This window comes from Glycine max, chromosome 20 (genome assembly GCF_000004515.6).
Source record: "Glycine max cultivar Williams 82 chromosome 20, Glycine_max_v4.0, whole genome shotgun sequence".
NCBI lineage: Eukaryota > Viridiplantae > Streptophyta > Magnoliopsida > Fabales > Fabaceae > Glycine > Glycine max.
In genome coordinates this window covers 2,472,106-2,497,798 of record NC_038256.2, presented here as the reverse complement: position 1 = coordinate 2,497,798, position 25,693 = coordinate 2,472,106, and the positions used below count along the sequence as shown (strand labels likewise).

Here is a 25,693-nt window from a genome sequence, read left to right as displayed (position 1 = left end):
CGGGATGCCTCAGTTTTGGTAGTGCCATTAAAGGCTTATTATTATTATTATTATTATTATTTCCGGGCTGGGAGGGGGTTGTATGAGAACCTTATGCTATATATTTAATTTAATACATGTGAACATAATTCTGCAAACCCTGTGATTTGAAATCATTGAGAGCTGCAATCGTCAAAGGTAAAAAATGAATTTTAAGTAACTTGTATGTTACGACCTGATTCTAGGCCTTCACTAATGCACACAATAAGTCTATTTGGATAAACTTCTCCACAAGCACTTCTAGGAAAAAAAAATAAGTTTTTTAATAAGCTAAAATTAGCTCATGCATACATTTAAAATTATGTTTTAGAGAAGTTAATATGCTAGAGTTTTTACAAATTAGTATATATATATATATATATATATATATATATATATATATATATAAATTAATATTAGTCTATGGAAAGTTTTTTTTTTCTAGAAGTATTTTATAGAGAAGTTTATCAAAGAGACCTACCCATGTGCCTTTGCATCCACCTAACCTGCCAAGCCCGAGAGAATCCTAATTAAGAAGAATGTTGAATTCTTTAATACAATTTTAGCATTTTTTTATTGGGTGGAATATTTTGGGTCACTAAATGATGCCACTCATGCAAGTTTTCATCTACCAAAAAAAAATATGATGCAAGTTTCATTAAATTTTATCAAGATATACATATATTTTTACCTAATAATTCAGTGCGGCAGAGTATGTTTTCTTCTCTTAAAATCACCTTAAAAACTTACCCTGGGGTTCCAAAAATCTGGGTAGTTTTCTTTTTCCAAAAAGTGAAATAAACCAACATTGTTATTTATCCTGAAAAACAGGGAAACTTCAGAACTATGACCAAAAGTATGAGCTTTTAAATTCCTGAAGAAATCTGCAAGTCTAAAAATTCAAAACAAGAAAAATTAGCCGAGTTGGGGATGGAGGCATAATAAACAAAGTCAACAGAAAATTGAACAAAGGAAATACTCTTATACGTAAAAATGGAAGGGTGAAAAAGAAAATGTTTATTTATTTATTATTCTTATATGTACACCCAAAATAATACTTAATGTTTCACGTGTGTTTTTGTTTACATCAACCTAGGTAAGTTAATATGAAGTCTAATTTAACTGATAGTTCAAACATTCGAAGGCTTCCAGGAAAATTGATGAACAATCTTATTGACTCTATTTCATATGAGCCAATTGAAATTAAATAATTTACTTTCTTTAAAATCTTCACTGCAAGTAGTAATTAATTTGTCTTTATTTCTTTTAAAGATATTAGCTACTAAATTCAATCACAATTCACCAAGATAAAGTAGATGTTGTAAAATAGTTTTATATTATTATTTAATTATAATTTTATTATTATATAATAAGTTTATTGATATTTAGAATGATTACCTTAGAACATCTGCATCTGGGCACGAGGGAAGTAATTTGTCAGAGCTAGCTCCGTGCTTGCATAGCAACTCCCTCAACAGCAATGCTGAAAATGTTGCTTCCGAGGCAGTTGTTGCTTTTTAAAGCAATGTTGCTGCTCAATAAAAAAATCTGAAATTATTATTATAATGTGTAAATGTGTTAAAAATAATTTGGGGATCCATTGGAAGCAACAAAAGTGAGTTACTCCAATGGAGAGATTTATTGTAAAGAGTTACTTGTATTAGGAAAAATAAAAATGATTAATGTGTATAGGTAGATCCCTTGAAAGTAACTATTGTGAGTTATTATAATGTGAATACTCATAGAAGTTACACGAACAGTGATTAAGCATGCAAGATGTTTTATACTATAATATATAACTATTCAAATCAAAATTTATTTTGTTGTAAGTATACAACATTAATTTGTTTATTTTACTTGTCAATCTTACCATTTATAACCATCTTAACTTACTTTTCAAAATTGTATATTAATCGTTTAAGTTTTTTTTTTTTGCTAACTATTTGTTAATATCCGATTATGATTAAAAAAAATTCTTGATTTGTAAAGATATTCACATAAAGTGCAGATGTATGTCTAGTTGCATGTTGAATGTAACTTTTATATGACATATTTTATAAGAGAAAATATCTTATATGAAAGCGAAAAAATTAAATCTAGATTGTATAATCATACATACAGAATTGAAATTTAATATTAGAAATTCACATTTTTTTTAAATTCACATGATATTAAATTTTGATCATCCATGTTTCATTATATGATCAAAATTTAATTATCTCATAAAATATGTTCCTATCATATGATATGTCCTGTCTTTGTTGGGAATCACAAGTATCTTCTAGTTTTTTTTATCTCATCGTGTAAATGATTGTTTAATAAGCTTCGTTATAGCTTAGCACATATTACATTATTTACACAAGATAACACCTATATAATAGCCAAGGTTGTGTCTATTAACTTTTCCTCTTCAAATGTATATAGTAGGAATGATAATGAGTAGGATCGAGCATGAATAGGAGTTATCAATTACATGTATCTTAGAAAAAGTCTGTGTCCAATATCTACTCATTACTTATTGGGTATCTGTTTGAAAAATGGCTTTGAATTTTTTTGGTACCTACAGGTATCCATGGATACCTATGGATACTTCAATTTTTTTTTAAAAATAATTATTAAAAAAAATGATTTTCAACATCAAATAAAACTAGTGAATTAAAAACCTAAGAGGAAAAAAAACATCAATGCAATGGAATTATCAATAAAATAAGTATCTTTTAAGCATAAATAAACATAAATTCAAAATATAAATAAAATTACAATATCACAAAACATAAGTTCAATAAATAAATTATATATATATATATATATATATATATATATATATATATATATATATATATATATAAAAGGATGAACATAAGCATAGGGATGAAACAATATCAAAATTCGATTTAGGAATTAGGGTTTCTTTTCTTTGATAAAAGAATAATTTATAACTTCACGGGTAACGACTAATGAGTATCCATGGATAGAGTACTATGATACTTGTATCCTACCATTAATGAAAGGATTAAAAAAAATACTCATATCCTAAGTAATAGATACACATTTAAAATATCTGTCATTTATCTATGGTAGATTTTATCCATCCATATATATATATATATATAGGGATACAAATTTTTTTGCCATCCTTAATATATATTTGTTTATGATTGTGTTTTTGTCTTAACCTTGAGATCCAACCATCCAATTTGTTGGGGACGTCATCAATCGTCTAATTCTTACTTTTATAACTTCACGAGTAAGTATCCATGGATAGAGTATTATGATACTTATATCCTACCATTAATGAACAGATTAAAAAAATACTCATATCCTAAGTAATAGATACACATTTAAAATATCTACCATTTACTTGTGGTAGATTTTATCCATATATATATACAGATACAAATTTTTTTGCCATCCTTAATATATATTTATTTATGGTTGTGCTTCTGTCTTAATTTTAAGATTCATCAACAATTCAATTTGTTGTAGACGTCATCAAATATCTAATTTTTACTTTTTTGGTATGCATGTGTAGTCCATTATATGGTATTTTTTTTAAATGCTACAAATGGTCTTTAACTAAAATCAAAGGAAATTAAAGACAGATCTCCCAAAAAAATATATTTAAAAAAAGGTAAAGAAAACAACACAGAGAGGAAGAAAGCGAGAAAAAAAAAAGTCACGTTAATACTTAAAACTTCAAAATGATATTTTGTATAGGTAACAGCCCCAAAATTACCAAGAAGTAGCAATACATATGAAAATCAATGTCTATAGGGGCATCTCCTTTGTAAACAAAGATCAAGTCAAAAACATTACTAGAAAAAAACAAAACAAAAAAGTCCACGCAGCCTTCAGCCAGAAAATAGTCCACAATCCAACAATATAACCAAACCCTTCACATAATGTCAAGTGATAAAGATATATAATAAACATATACACCACATTTCGTCAATGAGAAATTAATTTTCAAAACGAAATTGATTAAGCGGGCGAACGGCCTCCGCCACAGCTCTCTTCAGTCTCACCACCACACCCGCAGCCACAACTGCTTCTAGAGTTCTACTTGTATCCTACAAAGAGAAATGACAACAACACAATTTCTAACACATTCTTTTAAACACATTTTATATTATTAATTAAAATTTATTAAAAATTACAAAATCATACAAGTCACGCTTTTAACGAATTTTGCTCATAATTTTGTAACTTTCAATAACTTTTAACGAATAATAAATAATATAGCAAAAAGAGTGTATTAAAAAATGCATTATTTGTACACTTCTCATCCTACTATAAAGTAAAAGTATATAGAAGGCACCACTTGAGAAAACAATGTCACCTTAATTTTTTGTTTTTTGTATCTTGTCATGATCTAAGTAGGTATACTAGTATAGTTTTATATTACTAATAATAATTAAATTAGCTAGTAGCAGGCATATATCACCAGATTGAATCACCATAGGGGGTCTGGTCCACCACCATGTCCATGTCAAAAATAGGCTTGGCTTGTGATGGAGAGCCACTGTTGGTTGGGCTAGTGGGGCTGTAGAGTGATGCAGCTTGGCGCACTCTGAGGTGCACAGCCTCAGCCTGTGCCACTGCCAATTGGGTCTGCAACACATCAATTTGTTGCTGAAGAGATGAGATGGCCCCTACACAGCCATAGACAGGGTCTCTCACTCTTGCATTTGCTTCATACACCATGCTGCTCACTGCATCTCCTCGCTGATGCTCTGGTAAGTCCTGTAAATAGGACATGTAATTAGTAAAATATGCTGTTTTTTTTTTATCTGTTGGAATCCAAAATAGGTGTCAAAATATTTACAACGACTCACAAATCTGCTTAATCAATTAAGCTAGCTTGATAATATAAAAAACTTCGTACCCCATTGCCCGAAGGCTCTTCGCTATGCGAAGGTATGGGGGAGGGATGTTGTACGCAGCCTTACCCTTGCATATGCAAAGAGGCTGTTTCCGGATTCGAACCCATGACCAACAAGTCACCAAGGCACAACTTTACAGCTAGCTTGATAATATGCCGGTAATTTTCTTAAGAGTCATACATAGGAATCAAAGACATGTACAAATCAACAATTTAGACACATATTCAACTAATTGAATTATACTCTCTTATTTTACATATAAATATAACATGGATTTGATTTCTACGCAGTATATTATATTGCTTACTAATCAAAAATCATAATCAATACGGCTTTTAAGATATTATTTTAAAAATTAATAAATTTATCATATAATTTAATAAAGGTGTAGAAACAATTATGAGTTAAGGATTAATGAAAAAAATGTTTCCTTAAAAAAATTAAAGATAAAAATTAAATATTCTGATAACCTTGATGTCACTTTCTTAGTTACTTTTATAATAACAGTACTTGTATCATTTGTATGCTTCAACAACACTCTTACTTTTTCCTCCCATTTCTCTATTTGAACAGAACTCTTTCTTTTTTTCTTCATATTATATTACACCATGTATGTTTTCTTCTTCCCCTTCCGTTCTCTCTCTTTTACATATAAAGAGGAGAAATGAACTTACATTGAAAAAAAAGTAATTGTTTTAGAGTTATTTTTTATTTTTATTATTTATTTTTTTAATGATTATAATAAATTGTTTTTAAGATACATACTCTTCAAATTATCTACTGTATTAAAATTTTTAACAAAAAGTGTACTTAGTTACTTAATATTTATTTTCTAAAAATAAACAATAAATACATTAAATTCATTTCTTTGATTATTTCTCTTTTTTATTAGGACAAGGAAAAATCACTGCTCAAATTTGTCTCTTTCATTTATTTATAAAATACAATAAAGTGGTTACTTAAGTGAAGAGGCATAAAAATTAACAGAAAAAGGTTTATAATATTTTAAAAGTAATTTAAAGAAATATATAAATTTTGATAAAGCTAATGTTACTAACTAACTTAACTATTTCTTTAATTTTTATAAGCCGGTAAAAGAATCCCCTTTATATATAAGACTACGAAAAAGAGATGGTATATTATATAATAAAGAATATATTTTTTAATTTTTTGGCCATTATTTTAAATAAGTTAATAAATTATTTTTATCACTAAAAAAAAATACTATATTAAAGAGTACGTTAACTTAAAATATTGCATGTTTGACAACGAAATAAGTAGTTTTATTCTATATATATACTTGAAAGAAAATTGACTGTCAAAAACAGCTTCACGTGGTACAGAAGCAGGATGTTACTTCAATCATTTCTTATTTTTATGACAAAGGAAGGTGAAGATGATGAGTTTGAATTTGGATTCTTAAATGTGGTTTCACACAATTAATCACGTACGTTGCTTGTTAAGTTGCGCTTTGTGCTCGATTCTGACTTTTTCGTGCCAAAACCACGTTTAGAAGCTCCCATTGGGTCGCCCAAGATACGATGTAGAAAGAGATCATACAATTTAATTACTCAAAAAATAAAATAAAAATAATGCCACGCATCAACTTTTTTCAAATAATTATTTTTTTTCTCATTTGTCTTATTCTTTTTTATTTTTTACGGAACACATGGCAGACCAAAAGATGAGACTGACCTAATATTGAAATATGAAGGAAATGGAAAAGCAGACAAAGAGATTAGGACGTGAACATGTGAGGTTTGAAGGCGCCGAATGCCTAATCTTCTCCACCTTTTCTAATTTTTCAAGGGCTACTTGGAAAATATCAAGCGGGATGATGCGGTTTTTTCACAATCACTTGTCTCAAAAGCTTAAATTCATATACGAACATATACGAATAATTCTATATTATAGTATAGTACTTCAATACTTTTTTAATTAGATTATATTAACTTTATACTACCATTAATTCTAGTACATATTCTCATGAAGGGTAAGTTTGTCTATTTTTTTATATGTGATTGGTCCTAGTGAAATTAAAATTAATTTAATTAATTTTCTTAAGTAAAGTGTTGAATTCAAATTTTATGGATTGACAAAAAATAATTATAATTAGGAGAGAAAATTCTACTATTAAATATGATCAGTCAAATTATTTTGATATATTATAGTATGATGAATAAACTATTTTAAAAACTTGAGTAATTAAATGGAACTTGTAATTTTTTATTGATTAACAATATAAAAAAATTTATTTCAAAAAACAATATAAAAACTTTTACGCATTGATATTTCATGTCTGTTAAACTAATCTTTTTTTATATTACATTTTTAACATCCCCTTTGATTACCTCCAAAAATGTTAATCACTTACAAAAAATTTTATCATTTTCTTGAACGGGCGTTTAAATCCAAATAATTTTATCATTTTCTTCAAAGTGGCCACAAAATTTGAGATGGAACGTCCTACTTGGTGAAGCTTATAAAGTGTTTTCTACGTGCAGATATTCATATAAAATTTATATGTATATGCGCTGCAGTTCTATATAAGACCCCATGAAACTGGTTGAAGATAAAGAAACATATCATATACAAATTGACTACCATATAGATTTAGATTCGTTTAAAGTAACAAAAAAAAAGCAATATAATTTGAAGTTGCGATTTGCAGTTTTTTCCTTCTTTTAGAAAAAAAAAAAGAAATTGAAAATGAAGCATGTTTAAACCTTAATGTGTGAAAGATTCACTTTATGGTCAAGGAAAGCGTCGCACTAGTCTGCAAGGATGTTGATCTCTTCTTTCTTATCTTTATAAAGAACATACCCATAATAAGTTCGTTAAGAAAGTGACTTCTCAATGTGCAGTAATTAACAGCCTTACAAGTTATAAGTACCTAATGGAGTTAGTGCTCTTTGGAGGAAAAAAATAATATATATATATATATATATATATATATATTTATTTATTTATATTTCCTCACATGTATTACATATGATCACATCAATCATATGTGGTATTTAATTTAATGTCTCCAAGGTGTGTAATATTAGTATTTCCCCCTGGCCCAACCTAGCATAAATCTCAGGAAAATTAGTCTTCTTTACCATCGTATCCATATTCTTGTTTCTGAATATGAAAATGTTTTATATAAAGAAAGACTAAATTTATTTATTTTTATTATGCAAATTGTGTTCAAATCTTGTGGTCTAAAAATAATCTTATATAAACAGGTTAAAACAGTGAAAATTTTGAATATTATATCTATTCTGACTATCTCCAATAATTAGTAACAAGAAATGCACAAATAAGAGGAATAATTAATTAATAATGAACCTGAAGCATCTTGTTGACATTGCTGGCACCAAAGACTTTGTGCACATTTGCAAACTTCTGAGGCTCATCAGCAGGAAAATAAGGAGCAAAAACACAATCTTGAGCACACCTTCTCCTAAGAAGCTTGCATGCAGCACAGGGTGAGGGTGCACCCTGCTTCCTACCACCATCTTTCATGGATCCTCTAATCTCTAATCAATCAATTAATCAATCAATTAATTATAGTGTTTCCCTTCTTCTTCTAACTATCTACAATAGGACACGATATAGACTGATATAGCAGAAGAAGAAGAAGAAGGTTTTATAGGCTAAAATAAAGTCAAGAAAAGTGAATGAAAGCAATTAGAAAAAGAGAAAAGACATGAGAGAGGGCGTGTGGTGGGGGGATCATAGGGAATGGATCTATGGAGGTGGAAAAGTGGCCTGCATTATATAATTAAGGAAAAAGAGAAGGAAAAAAAAACAAAAAAAAGGAAGAGGACCACACTAGTACCAGTACATGACTCCATATGTACAATTCATTCATGTGGGTCCATCCCATAAATTAAACACCTTTTTTTTTTTCAGATTTCGATCGACAAGCATTTCCATCGATGTGACCATTGGGTCCCTAACATATTGTCTCGTTCTGTATTTCTACTGGTTGATGCGTGCGACTCAGAATTTATTATATTAACTAATGATCATAATGATAATGAGTATGTTTGAGCATGCTAATATGGTATCTTTCTTTATATTTGTGTTTTTTAATAGACTTAATTGTATTTTTATCACTTTTAAGTATGGTAATTGAGTTATTTTAATTGTACTAATCGGGTTCATTAAGTACCATAAGTATCCGATTTTAATCTTTTAGCCTCAATTGAGTCATTTAAGCCCATCAATATGGGTTCGTCAAGTATGGTAAGTATGATGACCGAAGTATTTAGCGACTAAAGTTGTCAAAACTGACCATTCCACTTGTTAATTAGGTTCACTCCACCTCAATTCATTCTATAAATGGATCAATTTAATCCACTTAAGTTTAAGTCTTAAAAAATATTTGTTCAGTTTGATTCACTCACGACAGGTTGGTGACTTAAAAGTCACCAAAAATTTTAAAAAATATTTTTTTTAAAAGATGCAACAAAAAATCATTTTTTAGAAAAATAAATTTAAATAAATTAAAAAAATATTTTTTAAATTAAATATTTCACTGTCTATACATCACACCTACAAGATATATTGTTAGAAATTAGAATTATAATAACAAAAATTTAGAAAAATGACAAACATTTCATGTTTACATAATAGCCTAAAATAAAATAGTCTTGAACAAAACATTAAATAAACAAAAATTAAAGTCTATAACTTTGAACTTTAAAGTCTTAAAACAATATTCTAAAATACTAAAAGTCTAAAACTTTAAAGTTTTAAAACAATATTACAAATTACTATTTTAGGTGGGTCAACCTAACCCACCACAAGTTTAGTCACATGGGTTGGATCATAAGTGGGTAGGGTCCAATTTATCAACCAATTTTAATTTTTGTACTTTTTTTTAGCCCGACTTGTCCAAACTCATGGTGGGTTGGGTTATAATTAACTATTTGAAAGGATATTATCAAGAGTTTCCTACATATATTTAATGCTTAAACATGAATTTTGAGTTATAATTAATAAATAAATTTTGTGGAAAAAATCTTGTATGATATTAAAATAATAATTCATTAACTATCAAGTTTAACGATCTAAATTAAAGAGAATGACTAAAAACACATAATTTTTTTAGGGACTAAAACGGTTGAAATTATTTTTTTTGTGGGATTCAAAATGAAAACAAGGACAATATGATTGACCATTTTCATAACTTATCTTATTGATAATTTTGAAACCACCACATATATTAAAAAATTACAAAAATTGACATATGACATGTCATGTCAAATTAGTAGTCCATGTGGCATGCAACATCATTTGTCCAACTTAATGACAAAAACTGAAAATAAATATAAAACTTATGGGGGATGTAGATTGATCAATTTTGTTTAGAAATTTCATTAGTATAAAATATGGGACTTGAAGGTTAATAAACCTTTTATTTAATTATTTAAAGAAATATTGGAAAACCTATTACAACATGTGAACCAATGAGGTAAATGAAATTATGATATGATATATTGACCAAAAAATATTTTTTAGACCACAAGATTTGAACATAATTTTTTAATTTCCTCAATTTTCACTAGTAATAATGATTTGATTGGAGACATGATTAGTGAAAATTGAGGCAACATGCATATATTTTTTTTGTTGAAATTATAGAAATATGCTAAAAAAATTTATTTCCAATTGTTTTAGGTCAACATAAATTTCATTTACCTCATCAGAAAACAATTTATAATATTATTTCCATTTTTAAATAAATAAATAAAGCATGACTTAAAAAGGAAAAAATATGCAGTTTAGCTAGCTAAAATGAACACTTCGTGGCACACGTATAATATTATAAAAATATAATATAAGTATAATTTATATATATTAAGTGATATGATTTTTAAGTAGAGAGAGTTTCGAATGGGTGCATGAAGGGAATACACTGGTTGGGCCCACATTGACCTGGTGGCCACTAACAGGCTTGCAATACTTAATTAACACTTAACACTTCAATGAATCACAATTCCGAATTCAAACTTACAACCCTGGAAATTGGAAGAAACCCTAAAGAGTTCTTAGTCACTCTCTGTCCTCGGTGGTTCCCGCACTCACGTTACCCCTACCTTTGATGGTAATCGCCTTTGTCCTTGTGTAATTTGCTCTTGTGGACGTCACCCGTTTGCGAAGCGCCTTGTAAGTTTGATTTCGCGGCCTTAACGTCTTCGATGCTTCTGAAAAACATGAAAGTGCAGGTGCATGAGAAATATGAGATTAGCATGTCCAGAGAACCGTACAGAGTGATGAGTTCCATGAGATTTGAATAGCTGACCTTTGACAGTAGATTTCTAACCCAAAGGTTGTTGGCTGTGGTTTCCCACACTTCGCCTTCCACAAATTATAAAGGAAGTGGCATTGTAATCCGAAAATGGCAAAAATGGTTAACTAGGTTTTAGGGGTTTTAGTTGTATCACTGTATAATGAAGAAAATGTTTTAGTGCTGCAATGATTGTTATCATAGATTCGCAATTCTGCTTTGTATTTGAGGTTATTTGCAAGTTGGGGGTAACAATGATTTTCAAGACCTATAATTGTACTGGTTAACCTGTACCCTTCTAACTTGAAACTCACTTAACTTGAATTGAAAGTCCATTTGGACGGGTTTAGGTCTCCAAGAGTCAACCTGCGGGTTAGGTCAATTTGGACTTTTGGTTCTAACCTGACCGACTCAGCCGGTTGACCATTCTTATTAAGGATTTTTTTTTGGTTGAAAATAAGATATTTTTCAGGCGAAAATCATAAGGCTAATTCTTGAAGCTTAAAGATCATAAAAATGAATTTTCTTAACAAATTTTGTTCCATACGCATAATTAAAGAATCAAACTTTTGTTAACATGTTAAGAAATCTAACTATCTACCAATTATGTTAATCCTCCATTAACGATCACTCTCCTAGTTTTAGAGAAATAATATTTACTAAAATCAGTATATAAATATAATGATATTAAAATGAAAATGTCCTCTAAAGTGTGTGGGAGAAGGAAAAAGGAATATAGGGTTCGGCGGGAAAGTTAAGCAATAAATTGAATAGCGTTTTCGATCAACCCCTTTGCTATACCTATGTACCCATGCCACATCAACAGAAGAGAGTGCTAGATAATGAGGTTTATCCTACCGAAAATACTTTCTCGAATGAGATGTTTAAGACCAAGATCTTTGAGTTATATGGATCCAATCATTGTTTTTCCGTCAACTCGCGTACAACTACTGGTAGTTGGTCAATCACTACGCTTCTGTAAACTATGTATAAGAAATTTATTTATAAATATTTTTTAATGAAAACATAGCAAATATGTATATTAATAACAGTTAGTATTACAATGAAGACTTTTGTTTTAAAAAATTTATTCATAATACATAGAGTAATAACAAAAGATAATTGTATTTGAGTAATTAGAAATAATATGCATGGCTAAATTTTTCCTGAAGTACAATAATACTGATATAATAAAAAAATACATGAAAAGATGCTAAAATGGATTCCTCTAGAAGTTTTCATTCTACGAGCAGTAATAACATATACCGGCAAAACTATATACGTACGTAGGTTATTAATTGTAATTTAATATATAATTGTATATTATTTTTGCTATTGAATCATTCGAAAAGTAGTTTACTTTTTGATATGGAGCAACATGATAGACATGCGACAATACGGAAATAATGCAATGCGGTTTTCTTTGACGAGTATTGAGATCGACAAGTTAGATATATAGAAATGATTAATAAAATATTTATATTGCAGGCCATTATAATCCTACAAATTGAGCTTTGATTTACTAAGTCATAAGAAAATAGTTACTAGAGACTTCAAGCCGCCGTTGATACGAACTATCAAGTGAGCAGAACAAGGTCACTCAGCATGCTTCCTATTATTTAATTGAGTGTATTTTGAATACTAAGAAATAAAATTTTCCTCTAATTTAACATAGACTCTAAAAGATACCCTGTGAGGCAAAGTTTTCTTTGATCATGTTCACATAAAGGAATGGAAGTTGTGATTCATGTAGTAGCCTACTTTTTGAAATAAATGAGAACTTCCTCGTTCTCGAACATACCATTGAAATGTTTTATACCGACAAGAAATATAATCAAAGAAGCTGATATAAAATTTGGACAATTTTTTTTCAGTGTCTCATTTTTAATTTCGATATTGCTATTAAAAAATTCAAAATTGAGTTGTTTTTTTTTAGTGTATATAGAAATTATCTGAAACTTTTATTTAACACCTAATTAATTTCTATGATCTCTTCCACTACATTAATCCATTTTAAGATAAAGTGATATTTTAAACCTCAAACCTTAATTAAGATCCTAAACCTTGAGCTTCCTTCTTATGTTGAGTTAAACTCAATTTATTCCTATTACATGCATAAAGGAAAAAAAAATCCTCAAATATTAAAGATTTAATTAATTATTTAGTACTTATACTTGCGCTAACTTTTCGTTTTAGTCATTATACCTACAAATTCTACATTTTTCGTTTTGATGTTTTCATTTTGTGACGATTTTATATTGTTAGAAAAATAGTAAGGACTAAACTATAAATTATTTTTTTGTCATATATGAGGACTATAGTTTATAGGGTGATAATAAAACGAAAAATTGACACATATATAAGAACCAAATGATTAAATAAACCAACATTAAAAAGTTTGAATTCGTGACAATAATTTTGCTAGTCACATGCAAGTTTGAAGCAACCTAAGTACCGTCACTATTGAAGAGTAGCGCCGTGCAACGAATAGAATGATTGAAGGCCTTGAGGAGGGGCCAAAAAAGATGTCTTAGACAGGTGAATTAGGTAGGGCAATGATATGTCCTTTTTTATCTTCTTTCTTTTGTCAAAGATGAAATGAAACCCTAACAAACTCGCCGTCTACGACAACGTGATTAGGTGCACTTATACGGTCAAGGTAGTGGAAGAAAGCATATGAACATGAACGTGCATTTGCCTTTGGTAAAACAAAAAAAAAACAAACATAATGCATACAATTAATAGGACAGTTCTTCGACCGTTAGGGAAGGCAAAAAAACTACCAATATCTTTCGGTTGGTTGGTTTGTTGAGAATTGATATTTGACTAAAACGAAGCAACCCACGTAGATTTCAAACTTGGAAACACGATGCCCATATAAGTTCAATGCAAAAGGGGACCCATTTCCCAAAAATACCTTTCTCTATGCCATATGCTTTCATATCCACCCCCTCTTATTTGTCCATCCAAATTTATTGTAAATCTAAATCTAAATAATATAAATACAAGGACCCGACAATTTATATAGCACGACGTTCATGATCAACAAAGTTCACAGGTAAAACTATTTATCAGATTTTCTTAATCATTAATTTTCATCATAAAATAATAAATATGACTGATTATTTTTAGTAAATTTTTTCTCTTCTAAGTATATTTTTTTATCCATGAGGGTCGAACACAATACATTATCTAATGAGATCGAATCTAATATAACCCAGGCCATTGATTTATTGGTAGATAAATAATTAATTAAGTTTTTAATATAAGTTGATGAGGTTGAATTTCTTACCGTATATACAGAAAAAGTCTTTGTTAATTAAAAAAAATTCATACTTTGATAATATATACTCATGAAAAGAACTTAGTGTCTAATTGTCGGAATAGAATGCTCATGTAGAATTTTAATAATGAATGGTGGTGCAAAATGTCTTCGTACTTTTTCTAAGAATAAATCTCAATTACATAATATTAAAAACCTAGTCTATTGTCATGTACGCTAAAAGGAAAATATGTTACTATGGCAACCCTCAAAACCTACTGTGGACCTGCCTCGAGGAATACACCCCACACCTCTTCTTGAAAAAGATAGCCTAGTCTATTTTCATTACAAGAATTTTAGTTTTCAACATGAATTTGACTTTTTTATGGTTCAAAAATCTTATCTAAAAGCATGATAAGAAAATGTTATTGTTCGTGAATCAATATTTTTTTTATACGCAACAGTTAAAAAAAATATTTTTGAAAAAAGTATCACATACTTTTATTTTATTTGTTAAAATAAGTATTACATGTAATTGAGCCTTAAAATTTTTGGATTAAGTGTTATGTCAAATTTATTTACCTCCATAATTTATTGGTGTCAAGTTCAATTATTGAGGAGGGGATTATTTGTCGAGTTTTGACATATCTTTAACTTGAGAATTTCTTGTATAAAAAATCTTCTTAGTGGTAACAATTAGAAATCCTAAGCTTCCCTTAAGATAAAACAATTGAGGATATTTAATTATTTATGAACTTCAAGACCCTAATTGTTTGGGTGCTAGCTACCTGGTTGAGACATAACCCATTACATCTTTTATTGAGCTAACAGGGTGCATATAATTATAATCAATGGTTAACATCATTGAGCTTGTTTAAGGAAATCCTTTCGGGTCCATTTTTCAATAACCACCAAGAAAAAGTTATTAAGGGGATTTTTAATTAATTATTATTTTGTAAATCCACACCGACTATGCATAATCTTTAGCAAATTTATGATACGATAAGATTCCCTTACATTTTCATGTAGGGTAGACCTACTTTTCTCTCATTACTTTTCTATATTTGTTTAACTTCTTGTCATTCGTCACATGTAAAAACAAGAGCAAATTGATTTTTAATATGACCAAGCTTCTATAGATATACATATATATTTTTGTAGGGTGATTATAACTCCAAATATTTAGATTTAGAATGTTGTAAAACAACATTTGCCAACGATCGATGAATTGGTACTCATGTCTCATGCCCAAGCATGAGACAAGAAATTTTAGAAATTTATTATTATACTGAATGAGACAGTTTGGAGTATCACTAATTGTAACTTTTCCAAGTGCAATTTAATATTATTTTCTTTCCTTGGAGAGGTTGCAAGCTAGGCATGGGGGATATGCTGATAATGGCATGATGATGAATTTGACTTATGAGAAATCTCTTGTGATCTATTGCTTATGGTTCCGTTCTTTCTAAAGAATCGCTATTACTACAAGAGAGGCCCCTCTTGTCCCCTCTTCCAGTATCTATAACTTGTTGAAGCAAAGTGCATTGGATTGTTTTGGAAAGATTCCCATAAAAAGAAACTTAGCTTCCAGGCGTAATTATCTGCCTGCGAGAAAAAACATACATGCAAGGGAGTGAAGGGACTCATACTAGAATGGTAACATACATCTTAAGTGCTCGAGGCTATTTTTTTTTATGAAATATTTATAGGTTTTATTTGTGATTAATTTTTATTAAAGAATCCGACTGACTATTTAGCAAGATGTTTTGCCTCAATCACATTATTTTTAGATACAAAATTCGAACTTAAAATTTTATTTAAAATACCAAATCAGTGTCACTTGAACGAGATGTTAATTGCGTAAGACAAGATTTAAAGGTACAAAATTTGGAGCGGTTCACAAAGTAGTATGAAGTGACATCCTCACTAGATTATATATCTAAGATTGGGGGTCCCCATGACCCTTATATTGCCTTACCCTTCATAGAACAAACAAAGCATGGCCAACAAGCTAGATTATCATGTTTTTGTCACAAAAGGAGAAACAGTGCAGACATCACTTTTCATATCCTCAAACAATTATAAGCCACGTAGTTTGGTTTTATTCATCATCTCTCTATCTGGTCCCCCAAGGATTCCTTGTGATCTAATGGCCCATAGTGGATTTTGAGTTCATTATGTCATGCAGCACAAAATAATGGAGCTAGCTCATTCTCATGCACATGAACACTAGCAGGGTCGGCAGGAGTAATTTTGAATAGCATGAGCTGATGTAATTAAATAAGCTTGAAACGAACCACTAGTGATGAACCTGAATTAGTTCGCACTAACTCAAACTAGAAGCATGCAATATAACCGGTCAAAAGCTACTAACTAATAATTTATGTTTGCTCATTATTATAGTCTTATTTTTTTTTAATCAACAAATATTAATTATTAATTTTTATTATAAATATTAATAAGGTTCGAAGCTCTCATCCTTCCATTCTCCCTTAAACTTTTCTTTCCAATCACCAAACCACAACTCTATAACAGTATAACTCCTAATGTTTGTCCACTATCTGCATGTTTGGATTGAAGTTAAAAATATTATATGCGCTTTTTAATACAAAACTAACGGATAAAGATAAAATAAAAATAAAACCAAAGGTCTCAGTATAACTCTTAATATTTGTCTCAGTTAAAAATACTAGTATGTTCATTTATGGATTGAAGTTAGAAATAATATGCGCATTGTAATTAGGTTTATTGTTGGAGGATAATGATATAAACTAAAGTGAGGATTTCACTCTTCCGTTTTAATCAAGTAGTTCATGCTCTAGTTACATTTGGCAGAAATCTAAATAATAATTTGTGCTAGATGAGGCATCTCATGTAGATGAACTTCATTTAATGACCAATGAAATTATATTCTTTCATTAAAAAAAAAAAGAATGCAATAATCCTCAATCAGAAAAAAATCATAAACACAAACTTGAAGTTGGCCTTTGTCCTATTGTGATGCCTTCGCAGGTCATACCTTTATATAAAAACGTACTAATGTTTATGATACATATTATGGAAAAGAATTAAAGACCAAATTAGTATATGTATAATAATAAAGGGTATTTTTTTATAATAAAAAAAACCACTCTAAAGCAAAAGATGACCATAATAATTCCAAATCCAGTATTTAGTTTAATTTAGAGTTATCAAGCTTCCAATAAGCATGGATGATTCAAACACTATTAGAAAATAAGCTTTTAACATCGGTTATTTAGAATTTTTAACATTGGTTATTAACTGATGTTGAAAGTATTATCGTTAACATCGATTTTTTAAAATTGGTTTTTTAAAATCGATGTTAACGTAAAATTACAACATCGATTTTTTAAAACCGATGTTAACGTAAAATTACAACATTGATTATTTAAATAACCGATGTTATATAATAAGAATTATAAAAAAAAGTGATATATATTCATATCAACGTCGACAGTTAACATCGATTTGTTAGAAAATTGATGTTGTTAGTTTAAGTTAACATTGGTTTAAAAAAAATTGATGTTAACTGCCATTAGCAACATCAATTTTTTGGAAAACTGATATTGTTATTGTAAGTTAAGATCGATTTTTTTGTTATTTTAAAAAATCAATGTTGTTTTTAGGATTTTTTTTAATATGTTGTATGTTTTTTTAATAACCCCAAAATTAACCTGCAAAGTTTAAAAGCAGACCACACAACATATAATTTTGATTATGTTTTGAAACAGTTTTTACCAAAAATTTGATGACAAATTTATTAATTACTATGAATTAAAAGAATATTTAATGTTAAGGAGACATGAATTTTAAAAAATGTAAACTAAGTAAAGTACAATTACAAAATTGCTTAAACAGTCTAAGTATCATTTTTAACTTTCAAATAATAATTTACCCACTAGATGTGAAACGCCTTCAATCTCTCTGGTTCCAATGGTCTAGCATCATTGAAATATTGCATGATATAATAAAACATAAGTTAATAATATAATACCAATCATAAGAAAATGAAATTTGTTTGAATTAAACAATTACTGTTTCCTAATTATTCTTGAAACTTCCTAAGATTATAGTTGACATCCAGTGCATGACGTAATACCCACACTCAGTGCTTCCTTTTTGTCTATTACACTAAAAACATTATGAAATTTAAATATTCAACGTTAAGTACAAATTAGTCTACACATAGTACTAAAATATAAGTAGAAGCATTGTTTAAATCACTTACTTTAACAACAATCCACCTAGCACTAGCCTTGGATTTATTTTGTGGAGTATCGTCAAGTCCTTTCAAAGCACTGTTGAATACAAAGATGAATGCTTATTGTACAATTAAAATATTGATGATCCCGACTAATGCTAATGCAAATGTATTGAAAAACAACACTGACCTATTAATTATTCCTTTGAGGTAGTTGTCTGGCCTATTATGCAATGAACAAAACAAGATGACAACATTTTTCTTAAGCAAAATGACGACCATTTGCCAATGTGCACTGCAGTGGAGATCAATATAGGTTATTATACTATTATACACTATTTAAATTCATTTGTTCAATTTAACTTACCTATTCAGGTAGGCTCCTAGGTACACATCCCGTTTTGAATTTTGCATCAAGTTCTTAATGTAACTTTCTAATTCAAATTGCGATTGCTCAGATCTCTGGATAGACTGTGGCTCGAGGAATCCATATACATTGTCATTCCTCGCTCGCATAATTGTCTCAGTCATATGCCTATTGTTGTTAACACAAAGTAAATTATGTATGAATTTAAAACAATAAGTTAGGTAATTAACAATAATGTAAATTGACTTACAGAATTCACAACTGTATAACAGAGATGCTGAGACTTTGACCACCGTGTGTTATTTCAGATAGATCTTCATGCTTTATGTACAAGGGGAAGTCTTCATTAAACACCCTGAACACGGTAACATCCCACATAACCTGCAATGGCTTCAGAAAAAGTTGTGGGATGATCAATGTCATCAAATATAGGGGATCATCGACATCATGATCCGACCTATCTGCAGGTTTTGCCGGTCCCACAGCTCCCTATTATCCAACATAGTTGATTAACATAATTTAATTACAGTGAACACTTTAATTGAAAAAAAAGCATTTAATGACACTAAAATATATGTTCTGATAAATGCTTGACAAGATGTGTCGGCCAAGCAAGTAAGGTGTTAAATGACTGTCCCACTAACTTAACCTCTTCAGTGGGTACAAGAATGGGAGCATCTGCATGTCTAACCTCCTCAACACCAACCTTGACTTGATCATGCAACAAAGGAATATTGTGAACGGTTGTGGATCCCTCATAAACTCCTCCTAGGGCAACCAGGTGGGGAGGATTTTCTTCGATGTACAACCCGCATTTATCTGAGTCACCCGTGTCTGGATCGTTCCCTGAGGGATCAACACAACTCTTCTTTGTACTGACACGAGCAACTGAAGGACCAACCTCGAGCTCAGGAGGCAGTGCGAGTCCCTGTGATTGCATTTGCGATTGAAACTAGGACTGCATCTGGCTGAAGGATAACATTAGCTATCAAGTCACTTTTTATGTGATCGACTCCTCCAGTTGGTCCCTAATTTGTTGTGTCAGCTGCTACAGGTCTTCAAGAGCCATGAAGGAAGACGTGCGGGAGGTCCTTAGAGCTGGTCCAAAGTATTGTTTGATCGTGACACCGACTCCAGCAGTACACACATGACTAGGGTGTTCTGGTCGCCCAATGGCAGCAATCAGTACATCATGACGTCCATGGGCGACAAAGGAACCCTGTGAGGCCTGGTCTTTCAATGAATCCTACAAAGAACACATTTATTGGTTTAATCAATCACATAATAAACATAAATAATTACAATTAATAATTGACAGTCACTTACAATCTTGTTAGCAATTTCCTTTACTGTCTCAGATGTCATTTGCCTAGTTTTCTTGGTGCGGGCCATCTTCCATTTCACGTGTCGTTTGATGGGAGATGGAGGATCAATCACGGCGTCAGTGCTTCCGGATTGAGCAGCTTCCTTCAGTTTTTTCTTTCTCTTCTCATCCATCAACTTGTTTTCTAAATATTCATAACCTCCACGAGACAACACGTAAGGGGCAATATTTTGCTTCTGGATGGCCTGTGCCTTTTTTCGCACATGCTGCAAAAATTCAACATTAATGAAACTCATGATTATAATGTATTATAATAACTGAATTTAAAGTTGAAAACAATGAACATCACAAATTAGTTACCTCCCACGAAGGGTCTCTATGGGTCTGACAAAATTGGGTCCACTTCTCCTTGCTAATGTCGTACTTTTCGCATACAGTGTTGTCGAGACTTTCCTTGTCGACTGCAAGTGCCCATTTCGACGTCAAATCAGACTTGAATTGTCTCCACCGCTCCCCTACAGTCTGAAGTATTTTCTTTTTTGTCCTCAGATAAAATGTTTTAGGGATATCAAATTCAGCCTGACAAACAAAAAATTACATTCTATTGTTACTAAATTACAATTTGATTATCAATGAATAAAATGAAAGATTTAACTAAAATACCTGAATATCCTCCCATATCAAATCCTTCTGAGCATCAGGGACATGTTTCCAATTCTCGTATGTGACATCGACCTTATCACGAGCAACGATCCCCAAATATGTTCTTAACTTCTTTTTGTGGGGACCGTCGGCCTTCCCGGTCGCATGATCGACATGGCCCAGCGGTCTCTCTGTCCCAACTGGTCTAGTCGCCAATGATCTTAGCCGTGTGGCTTTTCTTGTCCGATTCAAGGTAGATGGCGACTATGATGTTGCATTAGTAGGAGGAGGAGAGTTGGGTGGTGTAACCATTTTCCAGTAAAGAAAAAAAACATTAGTTAATTAACATTATCACAAAATTGAATAAGTTATGTAAATGAATGGACTGAAATCAAATATATAATAAGAAAATTACATTAGACGATGTTAATTAATTCTCCTTCATCATGATCATTACGATTAGCATGAACGTCGTCAACTTCTTTTTCTTTGATGACATTAGGACTAACATAAGTATCAATGTATGAATCATCATCTTCAACATTAACACCAATTGTTTTCCCGTGTAGAACCACTAACCACCTTTCATCACAAGGGTCTTGAACATAAAAAATACCTATTTAGCTTGTTCTACCATGATGAAAGGGTCATTCTGGTAAGCAAGTTTCTTTAGATCTACCAACATAAATCCTACATCATCGGTCTACACACCAGTGTTGTTGTCAATCTATTTACACTTGAAAACACAGACAGTAAATTTGACATAGTTAAGCTCCCAAATTTCTTCAATGAAACCAAAGTAAAGGATGGAAGCTACACGGGGATTGTCATCATGTACACTAGCAAAGTGTTGAGATTCAACCCTTAGGGTGACCCCACTGTTTTGCATTTTACTTTTCTCATCTTGTGCTTTTGTATAAAAGGAATACTTGTTTATATTGTATTCTTGCCAAGTTATAACATTTCTTTTAGACCTATCTGTTAGCTTTCTTAACATTTCATAAGCATTATCATCAGCAAAGATTGTATCTTTAAACCAATCTAGGAAATTCTTGTTATGCTTTTTCAAGACCCAGTTCTTTGACATTTTTGGATTACTTTCTTTCACTAAACCTTCATGGCGAAGTATGTATGGCAAAACTTCATTGCTGTTATTCAACACGTACAAGTGAGCTTGTTGCAAATCTTCTACAGTTGGAGTGATAACATATAGTCCTCTTGAACCCTTACTGCCCACTCTTTCGTCATGCTGAGACTCGGGAAGCCCAACAGGTTTAGCCTTTTCAATGTTCTTTGAACAAAATTCAATGGATTCTTCTGCAATGTACCTTTCAACAACAGATGCTTTCGAATGATGTAGATTCTTGGTATACCCTTCAAAGATCTTCATGTATCGCTCAACCGGGTACATCCACCGCAAATAAACAGGACCACAACATTTGATTTCTCTAACCAGATGAACAATTAAGTGAACCATGATATCAAAGAAATCAGAAGGAAAATACATCTCCAACTAACACAATTAATAGCAGCCTCATTTTCTAGCTCATCTAACTTCACAGGATCAAGGACTTTGCTACATATGGCATTAAAGAAAAAGTACAGCCGAGTTATGGCTAACCTGACTTTGTTAGGCAAAATGTCTCGTATGGCCACGGCTAACAATTGTTGCATCAAGACATGACAATCGTGAGACTTTAACCCTACCAACTTAAGATCCTTCAACTACACAAGGCTCTTAATATTTGAAGAGTATCCTTGTGGGACTTTCACCCGATGCAGACATTGACAAAAATTGATCATCTCCTTTCTGGACAAAGTATGACAAGCTGGAGGCAAGTATATTTTTTTACCATCAAACCTTGGATGCAACTGCGGTCATATACCCATCTCAGTTAGATCTTGACGAGTATTCAAACCATCTTTCATCTTTTCTTGAATGTTAAAGAATGCCCCAATGACACTATCACATACATTTTTCTCCACATGCATAATATCAATACAATGTCTAACATCTAGATCAGACTAGTACAGAAGATCAAACAAAATTGGCCTCTTCTTTCATATCCAAGTCTTACTTTTTTCCTTCTCTTGGATCTTTCCAAATATAGTATTTAGGTGTTGAACCCACTGGAAAACCTGGTCACTAGTAATTGTATCAGTGCAGTTTCATGCTCTTGACTTCCATTAAATGCTTTTTTCAATCGCTTGTAAGGGTGATGAGGTTTTATAAAATGTCAATGCCTAGTGTACACTGTTTTTCTACCATGTTTCAGTTGTATGTAGCTTATGTCTTCTTCACAGATGGGGCATGCACAATGACCCTTAATACTGTAACCGCTCAAATTTCCATATGCTAGAAAGTCATTAATGGAACAAAAAATCATTACACGCATTTGAAAAGTCTCATTCTGAAACCCATCAAACACTAAAAACCCCTCGTCCCACAACTTTGTCAAGTCTTCAATCAACGGACTTAGATAAACATCATTATCATTTCCTGGCTGTCTTGGGCCCGATATCATCATAGACAACATCATGTATTTTCGCTTCATGCACAACCAAGGAGGCAAATTGTAAATTACTAGCAAAACTGGCCATGAACTATGTTGAGTTCTTAAACTGCCATATGGATTCATTCCATCACTAGCTAGTCCAAGCCTAAGATTTCTTGCCTCTTTGCCGAAATGCGGATATAAATGATCAATCTTCTTCCACTGCGACAAATCAGCCGGATGATGGAGCATTTCATCATAGTTTCTCCCATTTACATGTCGTGTAGGGTCTTTTGCTTCGTCTCCATCAGCAAATAGACGCCTAAACCTTGGAATGATGGGAAGATACAACAACACCTTCGCTGGGGGCCCTTCTTCGAGTTTTCATCACTACTACACTCGTCATCATCCTTCACTTTGTATCATGATACCCCATACCTAGGGCATTTGTGCATGTCTTGAAACTCATGTTTGTATAGTATGCAATCATTAGGGCATGCATGAATCTTCTGATACTCCAAACCCATCAGACACAGTATCTTCTTGGCCTGATAATAACTTTTAGGCAACGTGTTTTCCTCTGGAAGCATATCGTGCACTACTTGAAGCAGTGAACTAAAGCTTTTGTCACTCCACCCATATTTGGCCTTCACATTAACCAGACTTAACACTGCCGACAACAGCGTCAAGGAATTCTTGCACCCCGGATACAAAGGCTTCTTTGAATCAGTTTGCAATGTATCATACATAGGGGCATGTGCTTGCTGAAAAGACTCTTGTCCAAGATCACGAATCATATCCTCTAAGCGATCTCCCATTTCTACATCAAATGGTTCAGATTGAGACCCCCTCTGCATGTCTGTCAATTCACCATGCCATATCCACGTCGTGTAATTCTTCTTAATCCCATAACACAATAGATGCTCATGTATGTCATCCAGCATTTGTCGCCTCCCGTTCAAACAATTGATGCAAGGACAAAAATATTTTCCGTTCTCATCCGGTCAACTTCTTTCGGAAGCAAATTGCATGAACTGATCAACGCCTTCCTCATATGCAGGGCTCATGTGACTTTCATTCATCCAACTTCGATCCATCTAAATAATAACTCCGTGATACTCACAAAGTTATTCGATGCATGAAAATCTCACTTTTTTTTTATTATAGGTGTGGCCCTATCCCATTCAGGAAGACATATTTTTATGGTAGCTTCATACATCAAGGTTAATTCTATTTTGTTAAATTTGACAAAATTTTTGCAGCATTTCACATTGATCTCTAAGTACACGACATGAAATCGATGAGATTAATTCCCCAATAATCAATTATGCACTCAGAGAACAACTAGAAATGCTTTGTAACAAAATTTCATCAAATTAAAAAAAAATGTTAACCTCAACGCATGAATCTACCATAAAAATATCAGTCTCCCCAAACTATCCAAACGGACAATTCAAGATTGAATACAATGGTTAATGCAAACTGTCCGCAAGAATCATTGCATTCAATCTCAAATGGGAATTTAAGGTTCACTCATCATGAACATAATTTATATAGCATATATCAATTGTCATTAATAGCAATGAACAAGTAATAAAAACATTGGTAACCCCTGTTTGTACCTGTGATGATCAACAACACGGTCCAAAATCAAAGCAACAATCCAATAAATAACTGAAAGACCGCCTACATCAATCATCATTCCCAAAAACATTAGATATGAATCTGAGTCATACAATATCATATTTCAAAGTATCCTATTGTTACTTCTACTAGGTGTCTTGCACCTCCTGTCACAAACCTTCCTAATAGGTCTATTTCTATCATAATTTGAGTCATACAATATCATATTGGAAAGATCTATAAGTACAAGGGGTGCAATTAAAAAAAGAGTTGTATATTAGTTACACAGAGCAATGGTCAATTGATTGACAACACACCTATACATACCACAACCTCCTTTTCCACCCCTCATCATCAACACATCCAAACAAAGCCTAAAACAAACACCTTAAACTACCACCTATTCTTTTTTTGTTGTCTTTAAGATATAAATTGGGAACTAAATAATCAAATGATATAAAGAAAGTTTGTAAAAATTTTCAAAACAAAATAAAAAGGACTTGTTCTATCTATCTCGTGAGCCATGGCTAGTTGACATGGGTCAGCTTGTTCAGGACTCGTGTTTCCATTTTTT

General features: G+C 31.4%; 1 protein-coding gene across 2 annotated transcripts; it reads right to left on the bottom strand.

The window, feature by feature from the left end:
• Nucleotides 1-3,771: 3,771 nt before the first annotated feature.
• LOC100306560 (uncharacterized) lies at nt 3,772-8,708 on the bottom strand. 2 transcript variants are annotated; one of them, NM_001400991.1, is made up of 3 exons: nt 8,235-8,708; nt 4,463-4,761; nt 3,772-4,088 (listed from the first exon to the last, which is right to left on the bottom strand). In NM_001400991.1, the coding sequence occupies exons 1-3, from the start codon at nt 8,409-8,411 to the stop codon at nt 4,070-4,072; spliced, it is 495 nt and encodes a 164-aa protein (NP_001387920.1). In that variant the 5' UTR covers nt 8,412-8,708; the 3' UTR covers nt 3,772-4,069. The 2 variants fall into 2 exon arrangements, with proteins under 2 accessions (NP_001387920.1, NP_001236751.1); NM_001249822.2 differs by lacking the exon at nt 3,772-4,088 and having other exon boundaries at nt 4,192-4,761; nt 8,235-8,703.
• Nucleotides 8,709-25,693: the final 16,985 nt, after the last annotated feature.